The sequence below is a fragment of the Mastigoproctus giganteus genome, chromosome 5, assembly GCF_048544385.1.
Source record: "Mastigoproctus giganteus isolate SK-2022 chromosome 5, ASM4854438v1, whole genome shotgun sequence".
NCBI classification, from domain to species: domain Eukaryota; kingdom Metazoa; phylum Arthropoda; class Arachnida; order Uropygi; family Thelyphonidae; genus Mastigoproctus; species Mastigoproctus giganteus.
In genome coordinates, this window is record NC_143579.1 from 121,540,748 (window position 1) to 121,568,318 (window position 27,571).

A 27,571-nucleotide genomic window follows, 5' to 3' on the forward strand; every position below is an offset into this window, starting at 1 on the left:
GTAAGTAATTTAAGGATTTAGAAGTATGTCACAATTAGAATGCAGAAAATGCGTCCATCCCAAAATGCTACTCTGACTGGTCATGTTGAACATACCTTGCAGCAAAGAAGAAACATGGCTTTTCGTGTTTCTGCAAATATACTCAGGATCGTTCTGAAAGACCGATCCTGAATACTTTTTCACAAGAGGTTACTGCTAGTGGAGTTATTTAACTATCTGAAGAGAAAATTCTATAGTCCTGAAAAGTACCTGGGTACTACATTTCTTTAGGATAGCTAGAGAAAAACTGCTACCAATTGCGAAATTGTTACGACAGGCCTAACTGATCTGGTTTCAATTTGAAGCTATTTTTCCCTAGGTGTGCAGAAACCAATTTACTCTACTGCCTACCTTAAAAGAACACTAAACAATAGTTTTATCTGACAGAAATAAGAAATGAGAAAGGATTTGACACATATGGCTTACCTGCTCACAATCAAACATAGACTACATTTCTTTAGGACAGCTAGAGAAAAACTCTGATACCAATTGCAAAATTTTCACAAGGGGTATTGCTAGTGGAGTTATTTAACACTATCCCAAGAGAAAATTCTGTAGTTCTGAAAAGTACCTGTGCTGTGGCATAGTGGATAAGATGTCAAAACCAGAGAACCTCGCGGATCCATTTCACATCAGAATTGGAATTTGGGGAGTACAATGTGTACAGAAAGGATAGGAAGGGAGGAGGGGTTATGCTGTTAGTTAAGAAACACATAAAATCTAAGGAAGTGCATCCAGTTGACATTCATGATCAGTGCAATGTTGAGTCAGTTTGGTGTGATTTAAGCACTAGGAAAGCAAAAATGAGAGTAGGAGTGTGTTATAGGCCTAATGACTCTGATGGGTACAACTAATAACTGTACAGAGAAATAGAGTGGGCCAGTAAGCCAGATTGTGGGTTGGTCAATCGCACACTAGCAAGACTTGTGGATTTATTGGATGGTTGTTTTTTACAGCAACATTAGAGAGGCAACCAGAGAAAGTAATACTCTTGATCTGGTTATCAGCAGTGATTATTCATGCATTAAGAATTTGCAGATAAAGGAACCACTGGGTGGCAGTGATCACAGTGTATCGATGTGGGATTTACTTATAGATATTACTACCATCAGGTGTAAAGGAAAGGGTTTTTGCTTCTGTAAAGGTGACTACAGTGGTCTCAGACAGTTTTTAAATTCTATACAGTGGGACCAATTGATGATGTTACCTGCAGCTAATTCTAAATGGGAAGCATTTAAGGAAGTAACTTGGAAGCTACTAGGCTTTTCATACTGATTAAGAAATACTGTTCAAGGTTTAGGGGTAAATGTATGTGAGATGAACTAATGACAATCGTGGCAGAGAAATAAAATGCATGGGATGCATATAAATTATTAGGCGACATAGAATCCAATAATAGTTATTCATGCATTAAGAATTTGCAGATAAAAGATTTCCTTTGTGTCTGTAATCAAGTCACAAAGGAAGTTAGGCAAGCAAAGGTAGATTGAGAAATCTTTGGCAAAAAATGCTAAGAAAAACAACAAGGACTTCTGTAGTTATATAAACATTAGAAGGAAAGGGGATGAATCAGATTGATCCACTTGATATCGATGGGTTGGCTGTTGATGATCCTGCTCAGATAGCTGGTAATCTGAATGAGTACTTTCCATCTACATTAACACATGAGGAGTTATTAAGGGAGGGAAATGCCAGAATTTTATTAAACTGTAACAGGGTGTTTAATGATTTTTTAATAACTGAGAGAAAAGTGGAGGAGAAATTGTTGAAGTATAAAGCCTTGAATGGTTTGAGCATGCTGAATGTTGATGGGATTCTGCCTCTTGCTCAGAATAATCACCTGAGAGGGCATAAATTCAAATTGAGGAAAGACAGACGTAGGATAGATGTGCAGAAATTTGCCTTTAGCCAGCGGGTAGTTGGTTGGTGGAACAGACTTTCATCCCTTGTTGTGGAAGTTGATAGCCTAAATAAATTTAAGGCTTAGCTGAACAGGTATTTCGAACGAACGTAGGGGTGAAGTGGAAGTGTGTTTTTTTTTTTTTTTTTTTTTGGCTGATACTACATAAGCTTGCTTTCTTGCATCATATGCCTCTACTAATGCTAATGTTAAGTTAAACATAAGAAAGGCACCTGGGGTCGATGGGCTCTATCCAGTTATATTAAAGGATGGGGAAAAAGGAAGTAAGCAAACTCTAAGCCATAATTATGAGAGAATCCTTGGACTCAGGGGAAGTACCCATGGACTGGAGATATGAAAATGTATCCCCAATTCACAAAGAGGGATATAAACATGCTGTGTCCGAACTATAATCGAAGTATTGTCGAGATGATTCTAAGGGTGACATGAGTAATTACAGACCTCTTAGTTTAACTTCTGTTCTGAGGAAAATAATGGAGTCACTGGTTAAAGATGCATTGCAGGATCATCTAGACAAAACTGCAGTAATAATTCAGGCACAGCATGGGTTTGTTAAGGGAAAGCCTTGTCTGACAAATTTGACTGGATACTATGATGTGGTTACAAAGGAACTGAAATCCAAGTATATGATATAAAAAAATAATTTTGATATCATATACTTGGATTTCAGGAAAGCTTTTAACACTGTTGTGCATGGAAGACTACTGCACAAACTGGAGCAGTATGGTATTAAGGGTAAGTTGCTACAATGTATAAAAGGATGGTTGAGTGAAAGAAGTACCCCAGGGACTCATATCTGGAGAGTATGGGCTTGGCACACCCAGGGCCCTGAGCTGGATATCATTATTCTTTCTCTTCTCTCTCTCTCTCTCTCTCTCTCTCTCTCTCAGGGTAACTCAGAAATTTTTTTTGGCTGGTGCATAAGCCTCAGGTTTCCTTGTACCATATGGCTAATAATAATAAAAAGACAGTAGACTAATGTTATGTTATTAGTTGAGTCCCATAGGGTGTTGGGCCCACTGTTGTTTTGTATATTTATCAGTGATATTGATGAAGGTGATTTTTTTGATTGATTGATTTGGTAGTTGTTGGCGCATCGGCTTCTGTGGCCATATTGCACCTCCCAAGGTTTTTGCAGTACTTTGATCCAAGCCCGAGGCGGGAATCGAACCCGCGACCTTTGGGTTGCCGGGCAGGTACTCTACCCACTCGGCTAGCCCGGTCGGCTATTTGATGAAGGTATATCAAGCTTAGTGTCAAAGTTTGCAGATGATACAAAGGTTGGCAGGGTTGTTAATGACAGTAATGGCAGTGTGCTACTGCAACAGGATGTAGAAAATTTGGGCAGATGGGCTGAGAAGTAATGTACAGAGAAATAGTGGGCCAGTAAATTAGATTGTCTTATAATTGGGGATTTGAATTTCCCAGATATTGACTGCAATTTGTACGTTGGTCATTCACACACTAGCAAGGCTTTTGTGGATTTATTGGATGATTGTTTTCTACAGCAGCATGTTCGGGAGGCAACCAGAGGGAGTAATACTTTTGATTTGATTATCAGTAGTGATTCTTCATGCATTAAGAATCTGCAGATAAAGGAACCACTAGGTGGCAGTGGTTACTCAAAGAGGTAACTACCGTCTGCAGTAAAGAGAAAGGTTTTTGCTTTTGTAAAGGTGACTACAGAAAAAAGGAGAGTTTTTAAAGCCTATACAGTGGGACCAATTGATGATGTTACTAACAGCAAATTCTAAGTGGGAAGTATTGAAAGAATTAATCTTGGAAGCTACTAGGCTTTTCATAAAAACCAAGAAATATTGTTCAAGGTTTAGGCCTAAATGGATGTCAGATGAACTAATGAAACATGTGGCAGACAATAAAAATGCATGGGATACATATAAATGAACAGGAGACAGAGCCTATGGAACATATAAGCTGGTCTGTAATCGAATCACAAAGGAGGTTAGGCAGGCAAAGGCAGATTACAAAAAATCTTTCAAAGGATGCAAAGAAAAACAGCAAAGAGTTCTTTACTTTTGTAAACTCTAGAAGGAAAGGGATGAATCGATTTGGTCAACTTGATATCGATGATTCAACTTTTGATGATCTGCTCAGGTAGCTAACAAACTGAATGAGTATTTGGCATCTACATTTACACACGAGGAGTTATTCAAGGAGGGGAATTATTAAAAAATCATTTAATTCACTACCATAGTTTCATACACCGGAGGTGTATGAAACTATGGTAGTGAATTAAATGATTTTTTAATTATTTCATACACCGGAGGTGTATGAAACTATGGTAGTGAATTAAATGATTTTTTAATAACAGAGAGCAAAGTGGAGGAGAAATTGTTGAAGATAAAGATAAAAAGGCAACTTGGTGAATGGGATCTATCTAGTTATATTAAAGGATGCAGCAAAGCAAGTAAGCAAACCCTTAGTAATTATGAGAGCTTCCTTGGACTCAGGGGAGATACCAATGGACTGGAGATGTGCAAATGTGACCCAATTCACAATGGAGGATAAAAAGGTGACACAAGTAATTACAAACCTGTAAATTTAACTTCTGTTCCAGTGAAATTAATGGAGGCACTGATTAAAGAAGCACAGCAGAATCATCTCGACAATACTTTGATTATAGTTCGGACACAGCATGGGTTTGTTAAGGATTTTGTCTGACCAATTTGATTGGATACTATGATGTGGTCACAAAGGAACTGAATGCAAAAAATAATTTTGATATCATATACTTTGATCTTAGGAAAGCTTTTGATACTGTTGTGCATGGAAGACTGCTGTACAAATTGGGGCAGTATGGCATTAAGGACAAAATGCTTCTATGGATAAAGGGATGGTTGAGTGGGAGAAGACAGAGTGGTAATTAATGGACACTGCTCTTCATGGACTAATGTTATTAGTGGATTCCCCCAGGGTTCAGTGTTGGGACCATTGTTATTTTCTGTATTTATTAATTATATTGATGAAGTTATATCAGGCTTAAGTTCTAAGTTTGCAGACGATATGAAGGTTGGCAGGGTTGTTAATGACACTAATGACAGTATGTTACTGCAAGAGGATCTTGAAACGTTGAGCAGATGGGTTGAGAGGTTGCAATTGAAGTTTAACATTGACAAATGAAGGTACTCCATATGGGTAGCAGTAACTCCAGATTAACATATCAACTGTGTGGTGCTACCCTCGGGGTGGTAGAGAATGAAAAGGACCTGGGGGTAATTGTGCAGTCAGATATGAAGTTTTCTGAGCAGTGCAGACCGTCTGCAAGAGTATCTCATGGTGTCTTGTCAATGATATACAGGAATTTTTCTAGCAGGGATAAGGAAGTGATTATCCCTTTGTATAATCAAAGGATTATATTAAAGTGATTATCCCTTTGTATCCCTTCTGTTCCCGGAAAATTAATGGAGGCACTGGTGAAAGAAGCACTTCAGGATCATCTAGACAAGACTTCAGTTATAGCTAGGACACAGCATGGTTTTGTTAAGGGTAAGTCTTGCCTGACCAATTTGATTGGATACTATGATGCAGTCACAAAAGAACTGGATGCAGGGAATAACTTTGATATTATATACTTGGATCTTAGAAAGGCTTTTGATACTGTTGCACATGGAAGACTGCTGCACAAATTGGAGCAGTGTGGCATTGGAGGCAAATTGCTGCTATGGATAAAGGGGTGGTTGAGGGGGAGAAGACAGAGAGTGGTAATCAATGGACACTGCTCATCGTGGACTAATGTTATTAGTGGAGTCCCTCAGGGTTCAGTATTGGGTCCTTTATTGTTTTCTGTATTTATAAATGATATTGATGATGGTATATCAGGCATAATGTCCAAGTTTGCAGACGATACGAAGGTTGGCAGGGTTGTCAAGGACACTACTGACACTATGCTGCTGCAACAGGATTTGGAAAGGTTGAGCAGATGGGCTTCGAGGTGGCAAATGAAGTTTAACATTGACAAATGTAAAGTACTACATATGGAAAACAGCAACCCCAGAGCAACGTATCAACTCTGTGGTACTACACTGACAGTGGTAGAGAATGAAAGGGACCTGGGGGTGGTTGTGCAGGCAGATATGAAGTTCTCTGAGCAGTGCAGATGGGCTGCAAGAGTAGCTCATGGTGTATTGTCAATGATATATAGGAATTTTTCTAGCAGGGATAAGGAGGTGATTATTCCCTTGTATAAGGCAATGGTCAGGCCACACCTAGAGTACTGTATACAGGCCTGGAGGCCTCATTTCAAGAAGGATGTAGAGCTGCTGGAACGAGTACAGAGAAGGGCAACTAGATTGGTGAATGGGACAAAGGGGTGCTCTTACGGAGAAAGGCTTAAGTTTTGCAAATTACAGTGTCTGGAAACTAGGCACCAGCGAGGTGATCTGATAGAGGTGTACAAAGCCTTGAATGGTTTGAGCATGCTCAATGCTGATGGGATTCTTCCTCTTGCTCAGAATAATCACCTGAGAGGGCATAAATTCAAATTGAGGAAAGACAGATGTAGGATAGATGTGCGGAAATTTGCCTTTAGCCAGCGGGTGGTTGGTGGGTGGAACAGACTTCCATCCCTTGTCGTGGAAGTTGATAGCCTAAATAAGTTTAAGGCTCAGCTGGACAGGTATTTCGAACGGACAGAGGGGTGAAGTGGAAGTGGTTATTTTTATTTATTTATGTTACTTTTTTTTTTTTTTTTTTTTTTTTGGCTGATGCTGCATAAGCTTGCTTTCTTGCATCAAATGCATCTACTAATGCTAATGCTAATAAGGCAGTGGTCAGGCCACACCTTGAGTACTATATACCGGTCTGGAGGTCTCATTTTAGGAAGGATGTAGAGCTGCTGGAACGATTACAGAGAAGGGCCACAAGATTGGTAAAGGGAACAAAGCGGTGCTCTTACAGACTTAAGATTTGCAAATTACAGCGTCTGGTACTAGGCACCTGCAAGGTGATTGGGGTGTATAAGGCTTTGAATGGTTTGAGCAAGCTCAATGCTAATGCGAGTCTGCTTCTTGCCCAGATTAATCGCCTGATGGGACATTAATTCAAATTGTGGAAAGACAGCTGTAGAATAGATGTGCAGAAGTTTGCATTAACCAGCCTGTGGTTGATTGAAAAACTTCCATCTGTTATTGTAGAAGTTGACAGCTTAAATAAATTCACTGCAGAACTAGACAAACATTTGGAGCGAATGGATGGGCGAAATAGGTTTTTTTTTTTTTGGCTGATGCTGTATAAGCTTGCTTTTTTGCATCATATGCCTCTACTAATGCTAATGCTAAAACCTGCTCTTTCACAACATCCTCTAGTTCCTTACACATACTATAAGCCTGTTATTTACAAAGCATGTTACAACTGGTCATAGATCAGGAAAAGGAATACTAGCAGCAAACTTTACCAGATAATATAAGAACCAAAGCTGTGCCTCTCAGGTTTCCAATGAAACAGAAGAGAGGAAGTGGTATTAGCAAGACTCAGAATTGGACATGCTCATCATACCAATCTCTTCCTGCTACTGGGAAAGACCCACCCCAGTGTTCATACTGTCACAGTCAGTTTACGGTTCGTCATTTTCATTTTCCCTTATATTCAACTATCGGTCAAACACTTTTCATTCGCTCTGTAGGCAGAACTTCTCACATAATTTAAAAAATGGAAATGATGCAAACATAGAAGAACTTATAATCTATTTAAAATGTATTGGCCAATACAGGAGCATTTAATTTAACATCTACAATGGTATGTTTTGAGTAAATAATTTATGAACAGACACAATTGGCCTCAGTAGTCCTTGTGTCATTATGCCCAATACCAACAACAACAACATCTGAAAGAGGAGATTTAAATATGTGCATTTGTTTTAAGTACCTCCAAAGTTAACTTGCAAATGATTTTAAAGTTATAATTGTTGTTTATGTCATAACATTGTTATTGAATATTGAGGGTTTACTGTCAGACAACATTAACTACAAAACTGTTTTGTAGTAAATGTTTTTGTAATTAACCAAGAAAAAGTCATTTGACATTTTCTTGGTTTACCGGATATGTGCTCATAGCCCAAGCTAACTTGTAAACTACTAGAAAAATACATTTCTATGATATGATATGCATTGTTATTTGTATAAAGTTGTCTCAAAACAAAAATGCAGTTTTGTAGTTAAATTTGTCTGACGCTATGCCCTCTATATATTCAGTTGCGAAGATTTGTTAAACTTTGAAACACTTGGTTCTCGTCTTCATTAATGGCTGCAGGAAAACTATAAATGTTCATAAATGTCCTACAGTAGTTACCCAATGTTTTACTTTTGTAGATTACAGTTAGGAGAGCATATGCTGGTTTAATAAAAAAAATAGGAATCTAAACAGCACTTCTGAGTAAAGAAAGGTAGCTAAGTACTCCATTACAAATTTAAATGACAGATTTATTGTTTAAAAGGGAGAAATGCAGTTTGTTAAACTTGGCTAAATAATTTAGTTAGAGTATATTATGGTCACTTGTGGTTAAGAGATTGCAGGAAGTCTTATATGCCAGTTTGTATGCCTTGTTTTATAATGGATTAGTACAATATATTTGTTTTCTTTCTTAGTGTGTTTCTATGCTCTAGAATTGTTTCCTTGCACAGATTCCAGGACCTGTGGATATTTAAGGGATCCTGTCTTGACTAGTAAATATTTTTTCTTTGAATCAAAGTGAAAAGGGGTGTGAAATTGAGGTTAAGCTTTACACACACACACACACACACACACACACACACACACACACACACACACACACACACACACACACACACACACACACCCTTAATCTTTTATTAACCTCGGTTATCATTTTTCAACCTATTTCACTAATTTATTGCCTTCTTGTTGGAGTAACATACCCTGATTACTGTCATTAACCACCCTGCCCCTTTTTTTTTTTATGTCAGCAAACTTGATATGCCTACATTAAGAATATTAAAAATAGTAATGGCTCCAGAACTAGCTCCTGAGGGACTCACATTATTACTATTATTAGCTGTATGGTGCAAGGAAGCCCAAGGCTTATGCTGCACCAGCCAAAAAAAATTCTAAGTTATCCTGAGAGAGAGAATTGCCAAGAAAGAGAAGAATGATGATATCCAGCACAGGACCCTGGGTGTGCCAAGCCCATACTCACCAGATGCGAGTCCCTGGGGTTAATATATATCATTGGGCCATTAATAACTGCTTTCTGTCTCCTGCAACTCAACCACCCCTTTACCAATTGCAGTAACTTGCTCCGAATGCTACACTGCTCCAATTTGTATAATGTCATTCAAGTGTATGATGTCAAAATTATTTTTTGCATCCAGTTTCTTTGTGACTAACTCATAGTAGCCAATCAGATTGGTCTTACAAGATTTTCGCTTAAAAAATCTATGCTGTAATTTTTGTATAATTGTGTTCCTGACAAGATGATTTGCATTACTACTTAAACCACTGACCCCATTATTTTTTACTGGTATAGAAGTGAAGCTTACATGCCTGTAATTACTCCTTTGTGAATAGGAGAGACATTTGCACATCTCCAGTCTGTAAGGACATCTTCTGAGTTCAAGGATAATCTCATAATTATGACTAAAGGTTTGCTTACCTCTTTTGCTGCTTTTTTGTAATATAATTGGATTGATTCCAGCCTTAGGTGGCTTATTTACTTTAATTTAATCTCTATAGTATTACATTTTCTCTTAAAGCTTCCTTTCAGTTATCATGAAATTAATTAACTCCATTAGAATTAGCAATACTTTTAGTATACCCATCCATGAAATATTCTTCACGTGATCAATCCAGATGGAAAGTGTTTTTTTTTTTTTTTGGCTGATGCTATATAAGCTTGCTTTCTTGCATCATGTGCCTTTACTAATGCTAATGTATTCAGTTGTCCGGTGATCTTTATAGGATCATCAATAATTATACCATTCATATCCAATATTCCAATGTAGTTCATTCCTTTCTGCTAGTTTAACATAAGCAGAGAAAACTTTCCTACTTTTATTTGTGTTCTTAGCCAAAAACTTGTTTTATTTTGCCTCTGCATTCCTAACCTCCTTTAGTAACTTGATTTCAGACTAGTTTATACTTACTCTAGGCTTCTTTGTCCCCTGATCTTTTGTAATTATCCCACAGGCATTTTTCTTTTAATTATCCCACAGGCATTTTTCTTTTCTGCTGTTTAGGTCCAAACCTCAAGCTCTCTCTTACTTGATATAAAAAGCTTAGTAGCTTCTAAGATTATTTCCTGGAAACTTGCCATGAAGCATTTGCATTTTGTTAACATCAGTTGGTCTCACTGAAAGGAATTTAAATTTTGCATAATACTACTGCAATCAATTTTGCAAAATTAAAAATCTTTCCCTTTATGTTCTGCATTAAGTCAGTAAGTGAAGAAGAATGTGTTCTGTTTTGTATATGTTTTGACATGTATGTGCATGAGTTATCAAGACAAGAAAGAAATGTATGTTTGTTTACATTGGCTGTAATAAAAAATTTTTTCTTTTAATATCTTGTAATTTTTGTGCTGATTTTGTGAGTATCGTTAATTAATCATTTTGGCCATTTCACATGTGTTGATGCTGTAAATTTTTTTTTTTTTTTTACGTGGTGTATTTCTGAGAGAAAGGCAGATCAATATTAAAAGGCTTATGAATTCCAATTTCTAGAAGTTTACAGGTATGTATTTATGTAATAATAAAATATCATTTTCATTATTATATAATTTAGAGAGTGACATCAGATTTATGTGAGGATATTAAAACAAAGCATTGGTTTCTCATCTTACTGAAATGTAGTCTCTCAAAAATATGCTGGAATATACTTATGAATCCATTAAAAGTAAGTGGGCAAAAGTGACTTTACAGTATTATGAAATGCATGTTATGTATTATTTGACTTGTAACTGGGATTCCTTTTATTGGTATCATATGTATTACTATATAAGAATGATAGTGCGATTTCCTTGATTAAAAAAAAAATTGAGGTACTGTACTAAGTGTTTATTATATGTTTTAAAATATTTGAGTGGATGTCACTTTTTATTTTTACACTGCAGAATTTAAATGAATTTTTAATTTTGCAGTGCATGTACGATAATCAGTTGTGTGAGGACAGAATGACTCAGTTGATGCCTGTTGCCAAGCCTAGAGAATTTTCAAAGCCAGAGGTATTTTTTCTTTAATCTTTAAAACAGAAATTTTCTTAGTGGGTTATTTCCATTAACCTAGCAGCAGTGGTGCTCTCATTTATAGCAAAAACAGTGGCAGGGCACCTGACAGATGCCCATTTTCTTATTAATTTTTGGAAAATGTTCTGGGATTTTTTTTTGAATTCTGCTTGAACAGTGCCAATAGTTCATCTTTTCTTAATGGATTGCAATACTTATTGAATGTAATGTTTTAAATTTTAAAAAATATTAAAAATTTTTAAAGGACAGTGTTTTACACCTTTTTATTTTCAAAAAAAAAAATAATAATTTTGCAAAAAATTACAAGGAACATATTAGGCAAAAAATAAAAACATCATTATCTTAGTCACTTCCATTTTCCTATTTAAAAGACAGTTAAGTGTGTGAAATTTCACAGAGTGCATGTGCCTATATTTCTTCTTATTATGTATATAAATACAGTGCAACCTCAATATAATGCAAGTATCAGGTGACAATTTTAATACCTGCATTATAAATGAAGCACATTATAGCTGAAAAAGTTTTACCATTTTTCCCCCCAAGTTTTTTTAACATAAATACACTTTACTTATAAAATAAATACTTTATTTACTAATGTTTTATGAGTATACAGACTAAAAGACATAGCATATTTACAGGTTATGTCATTCCCTTTATGAATCTACATTTTACATATCTGTAATAGTATTATGGACTTAAATTTTATGCAGCTGTTCTGAAATAGTCATGTAATTTAGTTTTCCAGAACTGATGACAGCATTTTTTCAGTACATAATTCTTAATAGTGGTTATCAGATTCAATAAATGAAGATAGTAATAGTAATCGTGGTATGTGATGCAAGAAAGCAAGCATATGAACTTATGTAGCATCAGCCAAAAAAAAAAAAAAAAATTCACACAACCATTCCCCTAAATGTTTGTCCAGTTCCTCCTTAAATTTATTTAAACTATCAACTTCCACAACAACAGATGGAAGTTTGTTCCAGCAATTAACCACCCGCTGGCTAAAGGCAAATTTCTGCCCATCTATTCTACAGCTGTCTTTCCTCAGTTAGAATTTATGCTCCCTCAGGTTCGTAATCTGAAGAATCCCATCAGAATTCAGCGTGCTCAACCCATTCAAGGCCTTATACACCTCAATCAGATCACTTACAGGTGCCTAGTCTCCAGCTGCTGCAATTTACAGAAATTAAGCCTCTCTTGGTAAGAGGATCCCTTCATTCCCCTCACCAATCTTGTTGTCCTTCTCTGTACATGCTCAAGCAAATCTACATCCTTCCTAAAATGAGGCCTCCAGACCTGTATGCAGTACCCAAGGTGTGGCCTGACCATTGCCTTATACCAGTGGTTTTCAATCTTTTTTTAATAACGGCACCCCTAAGTAATTTATTTTATTTTATTTTGTGGCACCCCTACTCAATTTTCTACCTGTTAGATCCGATTCTCTCTCTCTCTCTTTTTCTCTGTGTGTGTGTGTGTGTGTGTGTGTGTGTGTGTGTGTGTGTGTGTGTGTGTGTGTGTGTGTGTAATATTAAAAAATTATGTTATATGATAGTTATTACAATAATATAACTATAAACAAAATTTCAATTCATAATACAAATTATATATATATAATAATTTTATTCTTTATGTAGAGGAATTAAATAAACATCAATTGTAGATCACCACAAAATTAAAAAGATACCGTACACTTTTTTATAATGAAATAAATATATAAATTAAAAAAAAATAAGTTTAAGTAACTTAAACCAAAATTACGTGGCACCCCTGGAATGTTGTTGCGGCACCCCGGTTGAAAACCACTGCCTTATACAGAGGGACAATCACTTCCTTTTTTCTCCTAGCAAAATTCCTGTATATCATTGACAAAACTCCATGACCTGCTCTTGCAGCTTGTCTGCATTGTTCAGAAAACTTCATATCTGGCTGCATAATTACTCCCAGGTCTTTTTCATTTTCTACCACCTTAAGTGTAGTACCACACAGTTGGTACGTTCCTCTGGGGGTTACTTCTACCCATATGCAGTACTTTGCATTTGTAAATGTTAAAATTTAGTTGCCACTTCTCAGCCCATCTTCCCAAATTTTCTAGATCCTGTTGCAGTAGCACACTGCCATTACTGTCATTAACAACCCTGCCAACCTTTGTATCATCTGCAAACTTCAACACTAAGCCTGATATACCTTTATCAATATCATTGATAAATATACAAAACAGCAGTGGATCCAACACCGAACTCTGTGGGACTCCACTAATAACATTAGTCCACGAAGAGCAGCGCCCATTGATTACCACCCTCTGTCTTCTCCCACTCAACCATCCTTTTATCCATTGTAGCAACTTACCCTGAATACCATTCTGCTCCAATTTGTACAATAGTCTTCCATGCGCAACAGTGTCAGAAGCTTTCCTGAAATCCAAGTATGTGATATCAAAATTATTTTTTGCATCCAGTTCCTTTGTAACCACATCATAATAACCAATCAAATTTGTCAGACAAGACTTTCCCTTAATAAACCCATGCTGTGTCTCAGTTATTGCTGCAGTCTTGTCTAGATGATCCTGCAATGCATCTTTAACCAGTGATTTCATTACTTTACCTGGAACAGAAGTTAAACTAACGGGTCTGTAATTACTCGTGTCCCCCTTTGTGAATTAGGGTACATTTGCACATCTCCAGTCCGTGGAGACCTCTCCCCTGAGTCCAAGGATGCTCTCATAATTATGGCCAAGGGTTTGCTTACTTCCTTTGCTGCCTCCTTTAATATAACTGGATAGATCCCATCCATGCCAGGTGCCTTTCTTATGTTGAACTTCAACAATTTCTCCTCCACTTTGCTCTCAGTTTTATTACAAAATCATTAAGATGTTCATTATCACTCCGTTCTAACCATACCATCACTTCTTTAATGTTTTCAAGCACTTTGTTAATTTCTGGTGCCTTTTCTTTGTATGAGTCATCCATATTATCTTCTGAGTTACTCCCTATGTCACTGGCCTTCTGTTTGTTGATTGTCTTCCCACTGTTCACAGAGTTGATTTCTTCCTCACTCAGGTAACATGCAACTGGAGCTTCCACTTCAATCTCAATCCAAACAGTCAGGTCATTTGCTTCAAGACTACCACCAAGTATGTTACAAGCAGCCTTTGCTTCTTGTTCTGAAAATGCTGCTAATTCAAGGTTATTAGTGATCTCATCTTTTCCAATACATTTTTTCCAGCAATTTTTAATTGCTGTTGAGTTTACTTTCTCTCTCACTAATCCAATATTTTATGCAACGTCTTTCAGTGTTAATGTTTTCAGAAATTCTAGACCTTGAATTTCTGAATTCATAACACCAGCAACTAGCCCACTATGATAGTAGGCTTTGAAGGCTCAACTAATGTCCTGATCCATGGGTTGAATTAGTGCAGTTGTGTTCCTTGGCAGAAATGCAACTCTTATTTTGTGATCTTTCAATTTTCCAATGGTAAGGGAGCAAGTGTCATCTCGCCAATGGTACAAACTCACTTTTAAACCACAAAGCATAAATATCACTCGTCATCCAAGCATTGGAGCTGTTTTTATAAATCACAAGTAGAGATTTCATCTTGAAATGCTTAAAATACCGGGGACTTAGTTGTTATAAAAAGCCTAGACGTTTTTACAATTACTTCTCTGAATACTCCTCATTTAGAATTTGTTCTTGGTAACATCCTCAGTTGGTCCCACTATATGAAATTTCAAAACTGTCTGAGACCATTGCAGTCATCCTTATGAAATCAAAAGCACTTCTCTTTGCCCTTGACAATAGGTACATCTTTAAGTTAAGCCCACATAAATACATTGTGATCGCTGTCATCTAGTTCTTTTATTTGCAAATAATTCTTAATGCATGGAGAGTCACTGCTGATCATCACATCATGAGTATTGCTTTCTCCCCTTACCTCTCTAAGATGGTGTAAAAACAGTGATCCAGAAAAACACAAAAAGTCTACTACTGTGTGAGTGAACCTCCCACTAGTTTCAGTTAATGTTTGAAAAGTTAAACGTCCTCATTATAGAATATTATAATTTATTAGTGCACTGTTTGTCTGTCTGTATAGTTTTTTTATTATACTTATCACAGTCATTTGACCTATAACACACTCTTACCCTCATTTTTGTTTTCCCATTGTTTATGTAACACCAAACGGACTGGAAATTGCACTGGCCACTCATTTCAACTGGATGTGCTGTCTTAGATTTTATGTGCTTCTTAAATTTATGTGCTTCCACATTCAATTTCTCTCAAATAACCCTACAATGTCCTCATTTTATGACTTAACCAGTACTTCGAATTCAACAAATTTATTCACTATGCACCTACCATTAGTGTACATGCAAGTATACATGTGCCTGTTTTTACTCTTAGTAACCCTAACACAGCCTATGTATTTGTTTGTTCATTAAGGAAGACAACCAAGGCCACCTTGAAATCCCTGAAACCTTGCTTTCCAGGCTGCCACATGTTCCAATAGAAGCAATACTATTATCACTTGCACCTCTGCCTGTGGCTGCTATTAATCTGTTAGTCTGCATTTCTTCCCTGAACTAGCTGTTTTTCAACACACCCAACACTGCCTCGATAATATCAACAAATATTCTCGCAAGCTTCTGTTTAATTTTATCCTGTCCTTGTAAAATCAGTAACTCCGTTATCAAACACCAAGCACCCTGAGAAGATTTTACACTGTGAGCCTTTGCACAGTCTCTCCAGATCCACATTGATCTGCAAGGCTCTCATTACATACTCCTTTTTATTCTGCCTGTCTGGGCAGAATTTCAGACACATTCAAATTTAATCCTAACTAACAACTTTTTTTTGCCTTGTTGTAAAGTGCCTGCTTGGCAACCCAAAGGTTGAGGGTTCAAATCACACCTCTGGCTTGGATCAGAGTAAAATGCGAAAACTTTGGGATGTGCATTATAGCCACAGAAGCCGATGCATCAACAACTAACAAAAAAAAAAAAAAAAACGCTCCCATTTCACCCTTCCATTCGTTCCAAATACCTGTCCAGCTCAGCCTTAAATTTATATAGGCTATCAACTTCCACAACAAAGGATGGAAGTCTGTTCCACCAACCAACTACCCGCTGGCTAAAGGCAAACTTCCACACATCTATCCTACATCTGCTTTCCTCAATTTGAATTTATGCCCTCTCGGTGATTATTCTGAGCAAGAGGAAGAATCCCATCAGCATTAAGCATGCTCAAACCATTCAAAGCTTTATACACCTCAATCAGATAACTTTGCAGGTGCCTAGTCTCCAGACACCATAATTTTCAAAATTTAAGCCTTTCTTCGTAAAAGCAACCCTTTGTTCCATTCACTAATCTTGTTGCCCTTCTCTGTACTCTTTCCAACAGCTCTACATCCTTCTTAAAATGAGACCTCCAGACCTGGAGGTCTCATTGGTAATATCATCAGTACTGTATACAGACCCGTATACAGTACTCAAGGTGTGGCCTGACCATTGCCTTATACAAGGGGATAATCACCTCCTTATCCCTGCTAGAAAAATTTCTGTATATCATTGACAAGACACCATGAGCTACCCTTGTAGACCTTCTGCACTGCTCAGAAAACTTCATATCTGCCTGCACAATTACCCACAGGTCCTCTTCGTTATCTACCACTGTCAGTGTAGTACCACAGAGTTGATACGTCACTCTGGGGTTACTGCTTCCCATATGTAGTACTTTACATTTAGCATTAGCATTAGCAGTCATATGATACAAGAAAGCAAGCTTATGCAGCATCAACCAAAAAAAAAAAAAAAAAAACCCTCCCATGCCTATCCAGCTCAACCTTAAATTTATTTAGGCTATCAACTTCCACAACAAAAGATGGAAGTCTGTTCCACCAATCAACTACCCGCTAGCTAAAGGCAAATTTCCTATTCTACAACTGTCTTTCCACAATTTGAAACTGTGCCCCCTGAAGTTCTTAATCTGAGAAAGAGTAAGAATCCAATCAGCATTTAGCTTGCTCAACTCATTCAAGGCCTTATACACCTCAATCAGATCACCTCGCAGGTGCCTACTCTCCAGGTGCTGAAATTTGCAGAACTTGGCCTTTCTTGGTAAGAGCACCCCTTTGTTCCCCTCACCAATCTTGTTGCCCTTCGTTGTACTCGTTCTAGCAAGTCTACATCTTTTCTAAAATGAGGCCTCCAGATCTGAACACAGGTCTGGAGGCCTCATTTTAGGAAGGATGTAGACAGTACTCTAGGTGTAGTCATTGCCTTGTATAACGGGATTATCACCTCCCTCTCCCTGCTTGCAAAATTCCAATATATTGACAAGACTCCATGACCTGTCCTGGCAGCCCGTCTGCACTGCTAAGAGAACTTCATATTTGACTGCACAATTACCCTTCACTCTTCTTCACTTTCCACTTCCCTGAGTGTAGTACCAAACAGTTGGTACATTTCTCTTCAGTTATTGCTACCCATATGCAGTACTTTGCATTTGTCAATGTTTAACTTCAGTTGCCACTTCTCAGCCCATTTGTCTAACTTATCTAGATCCAGTTGGAGTAGCATATTGTCTTTAACAATCTTGCCAACCTTTGTATCATCTGCAAACCTGGACATTAAATCTGATATACCTTCATCAATATCATTGATAAATATACAAAACAACAATGGGCCCAACACTGAACCCTGAGGAACTCCACTAATAACATTTGCCCACGAAGAGTAATCAATTGATTACTACTCTCTGTCGTCTCCCACTCAACCATCCCTTTATCCATTGTAGCAACTTACCCTTAATGCCACACCTCTCCAATTTGTACAGCAGTCTTCCATGTGCAACAGTATAAAAAGCTTTCCTGAAATCCAAGTATATGATATCAAAATTATTTTTGGCATTCCGTTCCTTTGTAACCACATCATAGTATCAATTTGGTCAGACAAGACCTCCCTTTAACAAATCGATGCTGTGTCTTAACTATTACTGCAGTCTTGTCTAGATGATCCTGCAATGCTTCTTTAACCAGTGATTCCATTATTTTCCCCGGAGTATAAGTTAAACTAAAAGGTCTACAGTTAGTTATTGTGTCACCTTTTGAACCCCCTTTATGAATTGGTGATACATTTTGCACACCTCCAGTCCATGGGGACATTCTCTGATTCAAGGAAGCTCTCATAATTATGGCTAAGGGTTTGCTTACTTCCATTGCTGCCTCCTTTAATATAACTGGATAGATCTCGTTCACTCCAGGTGCCATCCTAATGTTTCACTTCAACAATCTCTACTCCACTTTGCTCTCAGTTATTACAAAATTACTTAGCTCCCTGTTAGAGTTTGATAAACTTCTGGCATTCCCCTCATTGAATAACTCCTCATGTGTGAATGTAGATGCAAAATACTCATTCAGTTTATCAACTACCTGAGTATAATCATCAATAGTAAACCCATCTATGGTAAGTGGCCCAAAATGATTCATACGTTTCCTTCTAGAGTTTACATAAGTAAAGAACTCTGCTATCAAAACTAAAATTACTGTAGCACAGAGCGAAAACGGATACAAAAATAGATTGTGACAAGTTTAATAATAGGAAATATACATATATTAGATTAGATACATACAAACAAAAAGCTTTCGGTTGCGTGTGTCAACCTTCCTTAGTTAAACTGAGGAAGGTTGACACACACACCCACACCCTTCTCATTTCACCCATCCACTCGCTCCAAATGATTGTCTAGTTCTGCCTTAAATTTATTTATGCTATCAACTTCTACAACGACATATGGAAGTTTGTTTTAGCAATCAACTACCCGCTGGCTAAAAGCAAACTTCCGCACATCTATCCTACAACTGTCTTTTCATAATTTGAATTTATGCCCTCTCAGGAGATTATTCTGAGCAAAAGGAAGAATCCCATCAACATTGAGCATGCTCAAACCATTCAAGGCTTTATATACCTCAATCAGATCACTTCGCTGGTGCGTAGTTTCCAGACACTGTAATTTGCAAAACTTAAGTCTTTCTTCGTAAGCACAATCCTTTGGTAGTAGTAGTAGTAGTAGTAGTAGTAGTAGTGGCACATGATGCAAGAAAGCAAGTGTAGGAGCTTATGCAGCATCAGCCAAAAAAAAAAAAAAAAAAAAAAATCATCACGCCATTCCCTCCAAATGCCTGTCCAGTTCCTCCTTAAATTTATTTAACCTATCAACTTCCACAACGACAGATGGAAGTTTGTTCCAGCAATTAACCACCCGCTGGCTAAAGGCAAATTTCCGCACATCTATTCTACATCTGTCCTTTCTTAATTTGAACTTATGTCCCCGTAGGTTCGTAATCTGAACAAGTGGAAGGATCCCATCAGAATTCAGCGTGCTCAACCCATTCAAGGCCTTATAGACCTCAATCAGATCACCGCGCAGGTGCCTAGTCTCCAGCCACTGCAATTTGCAGAACTTAAGCCTCTCTTGGTAAGAGAATCCCTTCATTCCCCTCACCAATCGTGTTGCTCTTCTCTGTACACGCTCAAGCAAATCTACATCCTTCCTAAAATGAGGCCTCCAGACCTGTACGCAGTACTCAAGGCGTGGCCTGACCATTGCCTTATACAGAGGGACAATCACCTCCTTTTCCCTGCTAGCAAAATTCCTATATATCATTGACAAAACCCCATGACCTGCCCTAGCAGCCTGTCTGCATTGCTCAGAAAACTTCATATCTGACTGCACAATTACTCCCAGGTCTTTTTCATTTTCTACCACCTTAAGTGTAGTACCACACAGTTGGTACGTTTCTCTGGGGTTACTTCTACCCATATGCAGTACTTTGCATTTGTCAAGGTTGAACTTCAGTTGCCACTTCTTAGCCCATCTGCCCAAATTATCTAGATCCTGTTGCAGTAGCACACTGCCATTACTGTCATTAACAACCCTGCCAACCTTTGTGTCATCTGCAAACTTCGACATTAAGCCTGATATACCTTCATCAATATCATTGATAAATACACAAAACAACAGTGGACCCAACACCGAACCCTGTGGGACTCCACTAATAACATTAGTCCATGAAGAGCAGCACCCATTGATTACCACCCTCTGTCTTCTCCCACTTAACCATCCTTTTATCCATTGTAGCAACTTACCCTTAATACCATTCTGCTCCAATTTGTACAGTAGTCTTTCATGCGCAACAGTGTCAAAAGCTTTCCTGAAATCCAAGTATATGATATCAAAATTATTTTTCGCATCCAGTTCCTTTGTGACCACATCATAATAACCAATCAAATTTGTCAGACAAGACTTTCCCTTAACAAACCCATGCTGTGTTTGAATTATTGCTGCAGTCTTGTCTAGATGATCCTGCAATGCATCTTTAACCAGTGACTCCATTATTTTACCCGGAACAGAAGTTAAACTAACTGGTCTGTAATTACTCGTGTCACCCTTCGATCCACCTTTGTGAATTGGGGACACATTTGCACATCTCCAGTCCGTGGGAACCTCCCCTGAGTCCAAGGATGCTCTCATAATTATGGCTAAGGGTTTGCTTAGTTGCTTTGCCGCCTCCTTTAAAATAACTGGATAGATCCCATCCACCCCAGGTGCCTTTCTTATGTTTAACTTCAACAATTTCTCCTCCACTTTGCTCTCAGTTATTACAAAATCATTAAGCACACTGCTACAATTTGATAACCTTCTTCCATTTTCAAACTGTAATAATTCCTCACGTGTGAATGTAGATGCAAAATACTCATTCAGTTTGTTTGCTATCTGAGCAGGATCATCAACAGTCGAACCATCGATGTCAAGTGGACCAATCATATTCATCCCCTTCCTTTTAGAGTTTATATAAGTAAAGAAATCCTTGCTGTTTTTCTTAGCATCCTTTGCCAAAGATTTCTCGTAATCCGCCTTCGCCTGCCGAACCTCCTTTGTGACCTGATTACAGACTAGCTTATATCTGCCACAGGCTTCTGCGTCACCTGATAATTTATATGCATCCCATGCATTTTTCTTCTCTGTCACGAGTCTCATTAGTTCATTTGATAACCATTTAGGCCTAAACCTTGAACGATATTTCTTAATCGGTATATAAAGTCTAGTAGCTTCCACGATTAATTCCTTGAATGCTTCCCACTTAGAATTTACTGTTGGTAACATCGTCAGTTGATCCCACTGTACAGAATTTAAAAACTGTCTGAGACCACTGTACTCCCCTTTACGGAAGCAAAAACCCTTTCCTTTACCCCTGACGGTAGTTACCTCTTTGAGTAAATCCCACTTCAGCACACTGTGATCACTGCCACCTAGTGGTTCCTTTATCTGCAAATTCTTAATACACGAATGATCACTGCTGATAACCAGATCAAGAGTGTTACTTTCTCTGGTTGCCTCTCGAACATGCTGCTGCAGAAAACAATCATCCAATAAATCCACAAAAGTCTGACTGGTGTGTGAGTGACCAACCCACAAGTTCCAGTCAATATCTGGGAAGTTAAAATCCCCCATTATAAGACATTCAGATTTACTGGCCCACTCTATTTCTCTGTACAATTGTTCATTGTACTCATTCAAGTCATTAGGCCTATAACACACTCCTACCCTTATTTTTCCTTTCACAGTGCTTATCTCGCACCAAACTGACTCAACAGAGCACTGTTCATCTATATTAACTGGGTGCACTTCCTTTGATTTTATGTTTTTCTTAATTAACAGCATAACACCCCCTCCCTTTCTGTCCTGTCTATCCTTTCTGTACACATTGTACTCCCCAAATTCCAGTTCTGCATTCCTTATATCTTTGTGACACCACGTCTCTGCTATCCCAACAATATCCGCCTTTGATGTCTTGACCAACACTTCAAATTCATCAAATTTATTTACTATACTTCTAGCATTGGTATACATGCAAGCATACATGCTCCTATGCCTATTCCTGGTTACCCTAACACATCCCATATACCCAACTATTCCATGATGACTGCCATCCGTCCCTGAAACCCCCAACACCCCTCGCTCCAGGTCGCTTCTTATTCTAATAGAAGTTGTGCAAGAATCGCCTTCACCTCTGCCTGCGGTTACTGTTAAACTATTAGTCTTTGTATCCCCCCAAACTAGCAGTTTTCCGACCCACCTAACACTGCCTCGATAGCATCAGCAAATATTCTTGCACCCTTTCTATTTAAGTGTATCCCATCCCTGTAGAAGCAATCTCTCCTATTAACAAGTACAGTCCAGGCTGAAAAAAATTCTACCCCTTGAGCCTTGCACAATCTTTCCAGGGCCGAATTGATCGACAAGGCTCTCATCATATACTCCCTCCTATCGTGTCTGGGCAGAATTGCAGACACTTTCAAATTCAACCCTATTTCACGGCTTTTTTTCAACAGTGACCTGTACTTGTTGAGTAATTCTGCCGGTCTGTTCACTAATCTTGTTGCCCTTTCTGTACTCGATCCAAAAGCTCTACATTCTTCTTAAAATGAGGCTTCCAGGCTGGTATACAGTATTCAAGGTGTGGCCTGGCCATTGCCATATACAAGGGTATAATCACCTCCTTATCCCTGCTAGAAAAGTTTCTGTATATCATTGACAAGACACCATGAGCTACTCTTGCAGACCGTCTACACTGCTGCTCAGAAAACTTCATATCTGCCTGCACAATTACCCACAGGTCCTTTTCACTCTCTACCATTGTCGGTGTAGTACCACACAGTTGATACGTTAATCTGGGGTTACTGCTTCCCATATGCAGGACTTTACATTTGTCAATGTTAAACTTCATTTGCCACCTCTCAGCCCATCTGCTCAACTTTTCTAGATCCTGCTGGCTTAAGGACACTAATGACAGCATACTGTCATTAGTGTCCTTAATGACCCTGCCAACCTTCGTATCATATGCAAACTTGGACATTAAGCTTGATATACCATCATCAATATCATTTATAAATACAGAAAACAATAATGGATCCAACACTGGACCCTGAGGGACTCCACTAATAACATTAGTCCACGATGAGCAGTGTCCATTGATTACCACTCTGTCTTCTCCCACTCCACCGTCCCTTTATCCATAGCAGCAATTTGCCACCAATGTGCCACACTGCTCCAGTTTGTTCAGCAGTCTTCCCTGTGCAACAGTATCAAAAGCCTTTCTAAGATCCAAATATATGATATCAAAGTTATTCCCTGCATCCAGTTCCTTTGTGACCACATCATAGTATCCAATCAAATTGGTCAAGCTAGACTTTCCCTTAACAAAACCATGCTGTGTCCGAGCTATAATTGAAGTCTTTTCTAGATGATCCTGCAGTGCTTCAATAACCAGTGCCTCCATTAATTTTCCTGGAACAGAAGTTAAACTAATAGATCTATAATTACTTGTGTCGCCCTTTGATCCTCCTTTGTGAATTAGGGTCACATTTGCACATCTCCAGTACATGGGCAACTCCCCTGAGTCCAAAGAAGCTCTCATAATTATGGCTGAGGGTTTGCTTACTTCCTTTGCTGCCTCCTTTAATATAACTGGATTGATCCCGTCCACTCTGGGTGCCTCTTTTTATGTTTATCTTCAACAATTTCTCCTCCACTTTCCTCTCAGTTATTACAAAATCATCTAGCTCACTGCCAGAGTTTAACTCACCTCTGGCATTCCCCTCCCTGAATAATTCCTCATGGGTGAATGTAGATGCAAAATACTCATTTAGTTTGTTAGCCACTTGAGTAGGATCATCAACAGTTGAACCATCAATATCTGTGGACCAATCTGATTCATCCCTTTCCTTCTAGAGTTTACGTAGTAAAGAACTCGTTGTTTTTCTTTGCATCCTTTGCCAAGGATTTCTCATCTGCCTTTTCATGACTAATCTCCTTTGTGACTTTCAGACCAGCTTATATCTATCATAGGCTTCCATGTCACCCATTAATTTTTATATATTATCGGTGTTTAGATACACCATAGATAACTCTTAATAAACTACAAAGTAGTTGTTGTAGGCATCATTTGCTGTTTCTCATATTGTGCTCTGCCCTCACGACGAGTTGCCATGATATTGCACTACTTCGAATAAGTAACTCTTCACTAATAGAGAAGACTATTGTTACTTATTCTCAGTTGAGTACCACCACCCAGACAGCACTGTTTCACGGCTATTGGCCGATCATCCCACCCACTGATGATCGGCCAATAGCCGTGAAACAGTGCTGTCTGGGTGGTGGTACTCAACTGAGAATAAGTAACAATAGTCTTCTCTATTAGTGAAGAGTTACTTATTCGAAGTAGTGCAATATCATGGCAACTCGTCGTGAAGGCAGAGCACAATATGAGAAACAGCAAATGATGCCTACAACAACTACTTTGTAGTTTATTAAGAGTTATCTATGGTGTATCTAAACACCGATAATATATAGATACCAAACTCTTAAAGTATTATGCCTTGTGCATTTATTTATTTTAAATATTGACATCTACACCTCTTGGCATCTCTCATATTGTGTGATTAACTTCACAACTGGGTCGTCATGTCTGCATTACCAGGGTACCTGCCCACCCACTGATGATCGGCCAATAGCCGTGAAACAGTGCTGTCTGGGTGGTGGTACTCAACTGAGAATAAGTAACAATAGTCTTCTCTATTAGTGAAGAGTTACTTATTCGGAGTAGTGCAATATCATGGCAACTCGTCGTGAAGGCAGAGCACAATATGAGAAACAGCAAATGATGCCTACAACAACTACTTTGTAGTTTATTAAGAGTTATCTATGGTGTATCTAAACACCGATAATATATAGATACCAAACTCTTAAAGTATTATGCCTTGTGCATTTATTTATTTTAAATATTAATTTTTATGTATCCCATGCATTTTTCTTCTCTGCCATATGTATCATTAGTTCACCTGACATCCATTTAGGCTAACCTTGAACAATATTTCTTAGTTGGTATGGAAAGCCTAGTAGCTTTCAAGATAAATTCTTTGAATGCTTCCCATTTTGAATTTGCTGTTGGTAGCAGCAAATTCAAAATATATGATTGTACACCAATGCTAGGAGTTTGATAAATAAATTTGTCACTTTCACCTCTGCCAGTGGCTACTGTTAATCTATTAGTCCTTGTATCAACCAAGCTAGCAGTTTTCCGACCCACCTAACACTGCCTCGATTACATCAGGTGGAACCAACTGACAATGGTAACATCATCACTTGGTCCCACCGTTGAATTTAAATACTGTCTCAGACCATCGTAGTTGCCTTTACGAAAGCAAAACCCCCTTCCCTTTACCCCTGATAGTAGTTACCTCTTTGAGTAAATCACTGCCACCTAGTGGTTCTTTTCCGGAAGATTCTTAATGCTGAAGAATCACTACTGATAATCAGATCAAGAGTATTACTCCCTCTAATCGCCTCCTGAACATGCTGATGTAGAAAACAATCATCCAATAAATCCACAAAAGCCTTGCTAGTGTTTGAGTGACCAACTCACAAATTCCAGTCAATATCTGGGAAATTAAAATCCCCTATTGTAAGACTCTCTGATTTACTGGCCTACTCTATTGCCCTGCACAGTTTCTTCTTCTTATTATTATTATTATTAACCATATGGTTCAAGGAAGCCTGAGGCTTATGCTGCACCAGCCAAAAAAAAAAAAAAATTCTGAATTGCCCCAAGGGGGGAAGAGAGAGAGAGAGAGAGAGAGAGAGAGAGAGAGAGAGAGAGAGAGAGAGAGAGAGAGAGAGAGAGAGAGTGTCAGAAGTAAAAGTGAATCACCAAGAAAGAGAAGAATGATGATATCCAGCTCAGGACACTGGGTGTGCCAAGCCCATACTCACCAGATGTGAGCCACTCATCAGAGTCATTAGGCCTATAACACACTCCTACTCTCAATTTTGATCTACCAATGCTTATGTCACACCAAACTGACTCGACACTGCACTGTCTAGCGATGTTGACTGGCTTAACTTCCTTGGATTTTATGTGTTTCTTAACTAATAGCATAACCCCTCCTCCCTTCCTGTACACATTGTACTCCGCAAATTCCAGTTCTGCATTCCTTATATCTGTGTGACACCATGTCTCTGATATCCCAACAATATCTGCCTTTGATGTTTTGAGCAATACCTCAAATTCATCAAATTTATTTTCCAAACTCCTAGCATTGGTGTACATGTAAGTATACATGCACCTGTTCCCATTCTTAGCTACCCTAACACAACCCATGTGTTTACTTGTACCGCAATGACTCCCAGCGGTCTCTGAAATGTTCTGCACCTTGTTTTCCAGGCTGCTGCTCATTCCAATAGAAGCAGTGCAAGAATCACTTTCACCTCTGTCAGTGGCTACCGTTAATATCTGGGATTATCAGTCCTTGTATTCCCCCAAGCTAGCAGTTTTCCGACCCACCTAACACTGCCTCGATTGCATCAGCAAATATTCTTGCACCCTTTCTATTTAAATGTATCCCATCCCTTTAGAAGCAGTCTCTCCTGTTAACAAGTACAGACCAGGCTAAAAAAAAAACTCTACCCTTTGAGCCTTGGAAAATCTTTCCAGGGCCGAATTGATCGACAAGGCTCTCACAATATATTCCCTCCTATTGTGTCTGGGCAGAATTGCAGACACTTTCAAATTCAACCTGAATTCACGGTTTTTTTCAACAGTGATCTGTACTTGTTAAGTAATTCTGCTGGTCTCCTAGTCTTAACCTCATTAGTGCCAACGTGTACCACAATATCACCTTTTGTGCCCTTAAAAGATGATATTCGCTCTACAACGTCATCAACCTTTGCAACTGGCAGATATACCCTGGTCCTGTTCTACCTATCCTTTTTACGTAGCATGTTTCCCGGATAATAGAGTCACCAACAACTACTAGTTCCTGTTGGACCAGCGCATTCTGCCTTGGGGGTTGCTGCTGTGTTGCGTGATGATCTAGTGCAATCTCTGGCGTTGATGTGGCAGCTGAAAGCTTGATGGGGCCCCTCAATTTAGATCCTTCGAGGGCATCCACCCTGTCCTTCAAGCTCTCATATAGGCCCATAACAATGCTGAGTTGTCGCCTCATTTTCTCACATTCCTTACATTGCAAATTTGAGAAAATTTCTCAAATTGAGAAAAGACAGATGTAGGATAGATGTGAGGAAATTTGCCTGTAGCCAGCGGGTGGTTGGTTGGTGGAATAGACTTCCATCCCTTGTCGTGGAAGTTGATAGCCTAAATAAGTTTAAGGCTCAGATGACAGGTATTTCGAACGAACAGAGGGTGAAGTGGAAGTGGTTATTTTTTATTTATTTATTTATTTATTTATTTATTTATTTTTTTGGCTGATGCTGCATAAGCTTGCTTTCTTGCATCAAATGCCTCTACTAATGCTAATGCTAATTGCGCACACACACACAAAGAC

At 38.4% G+C, this 27,571-nt stretch overlaps 1 protein-coding gene across 3 annotated transcripts in view; it reads left to right on the forward strand.

Annotated features, from left to right (window-relative positions):
• The window catches only part of LOC150085670 (cGMP-specific 3',5'-cyclic phosphodiesterase-like), a 575,777-nt gene that overhangs the window by 254,931 nt on the left and 293,275 nt on the right, over positions 1-27,571 (forward strand). For all 3 annotated transcript variants that reach the window (XM_090374174.1, XM_090374175.1, XM_090374176.1), the window contains exon 6: positions 11,070-11,153. In XM_090374174.1, the coding sequence (XP_090230300.1) occupies positions 11,070-11,153 (84 nt within the window). The remainder of the gene's footprint in view (positions 1-11,069; positions 11,154-27,571) is intronic.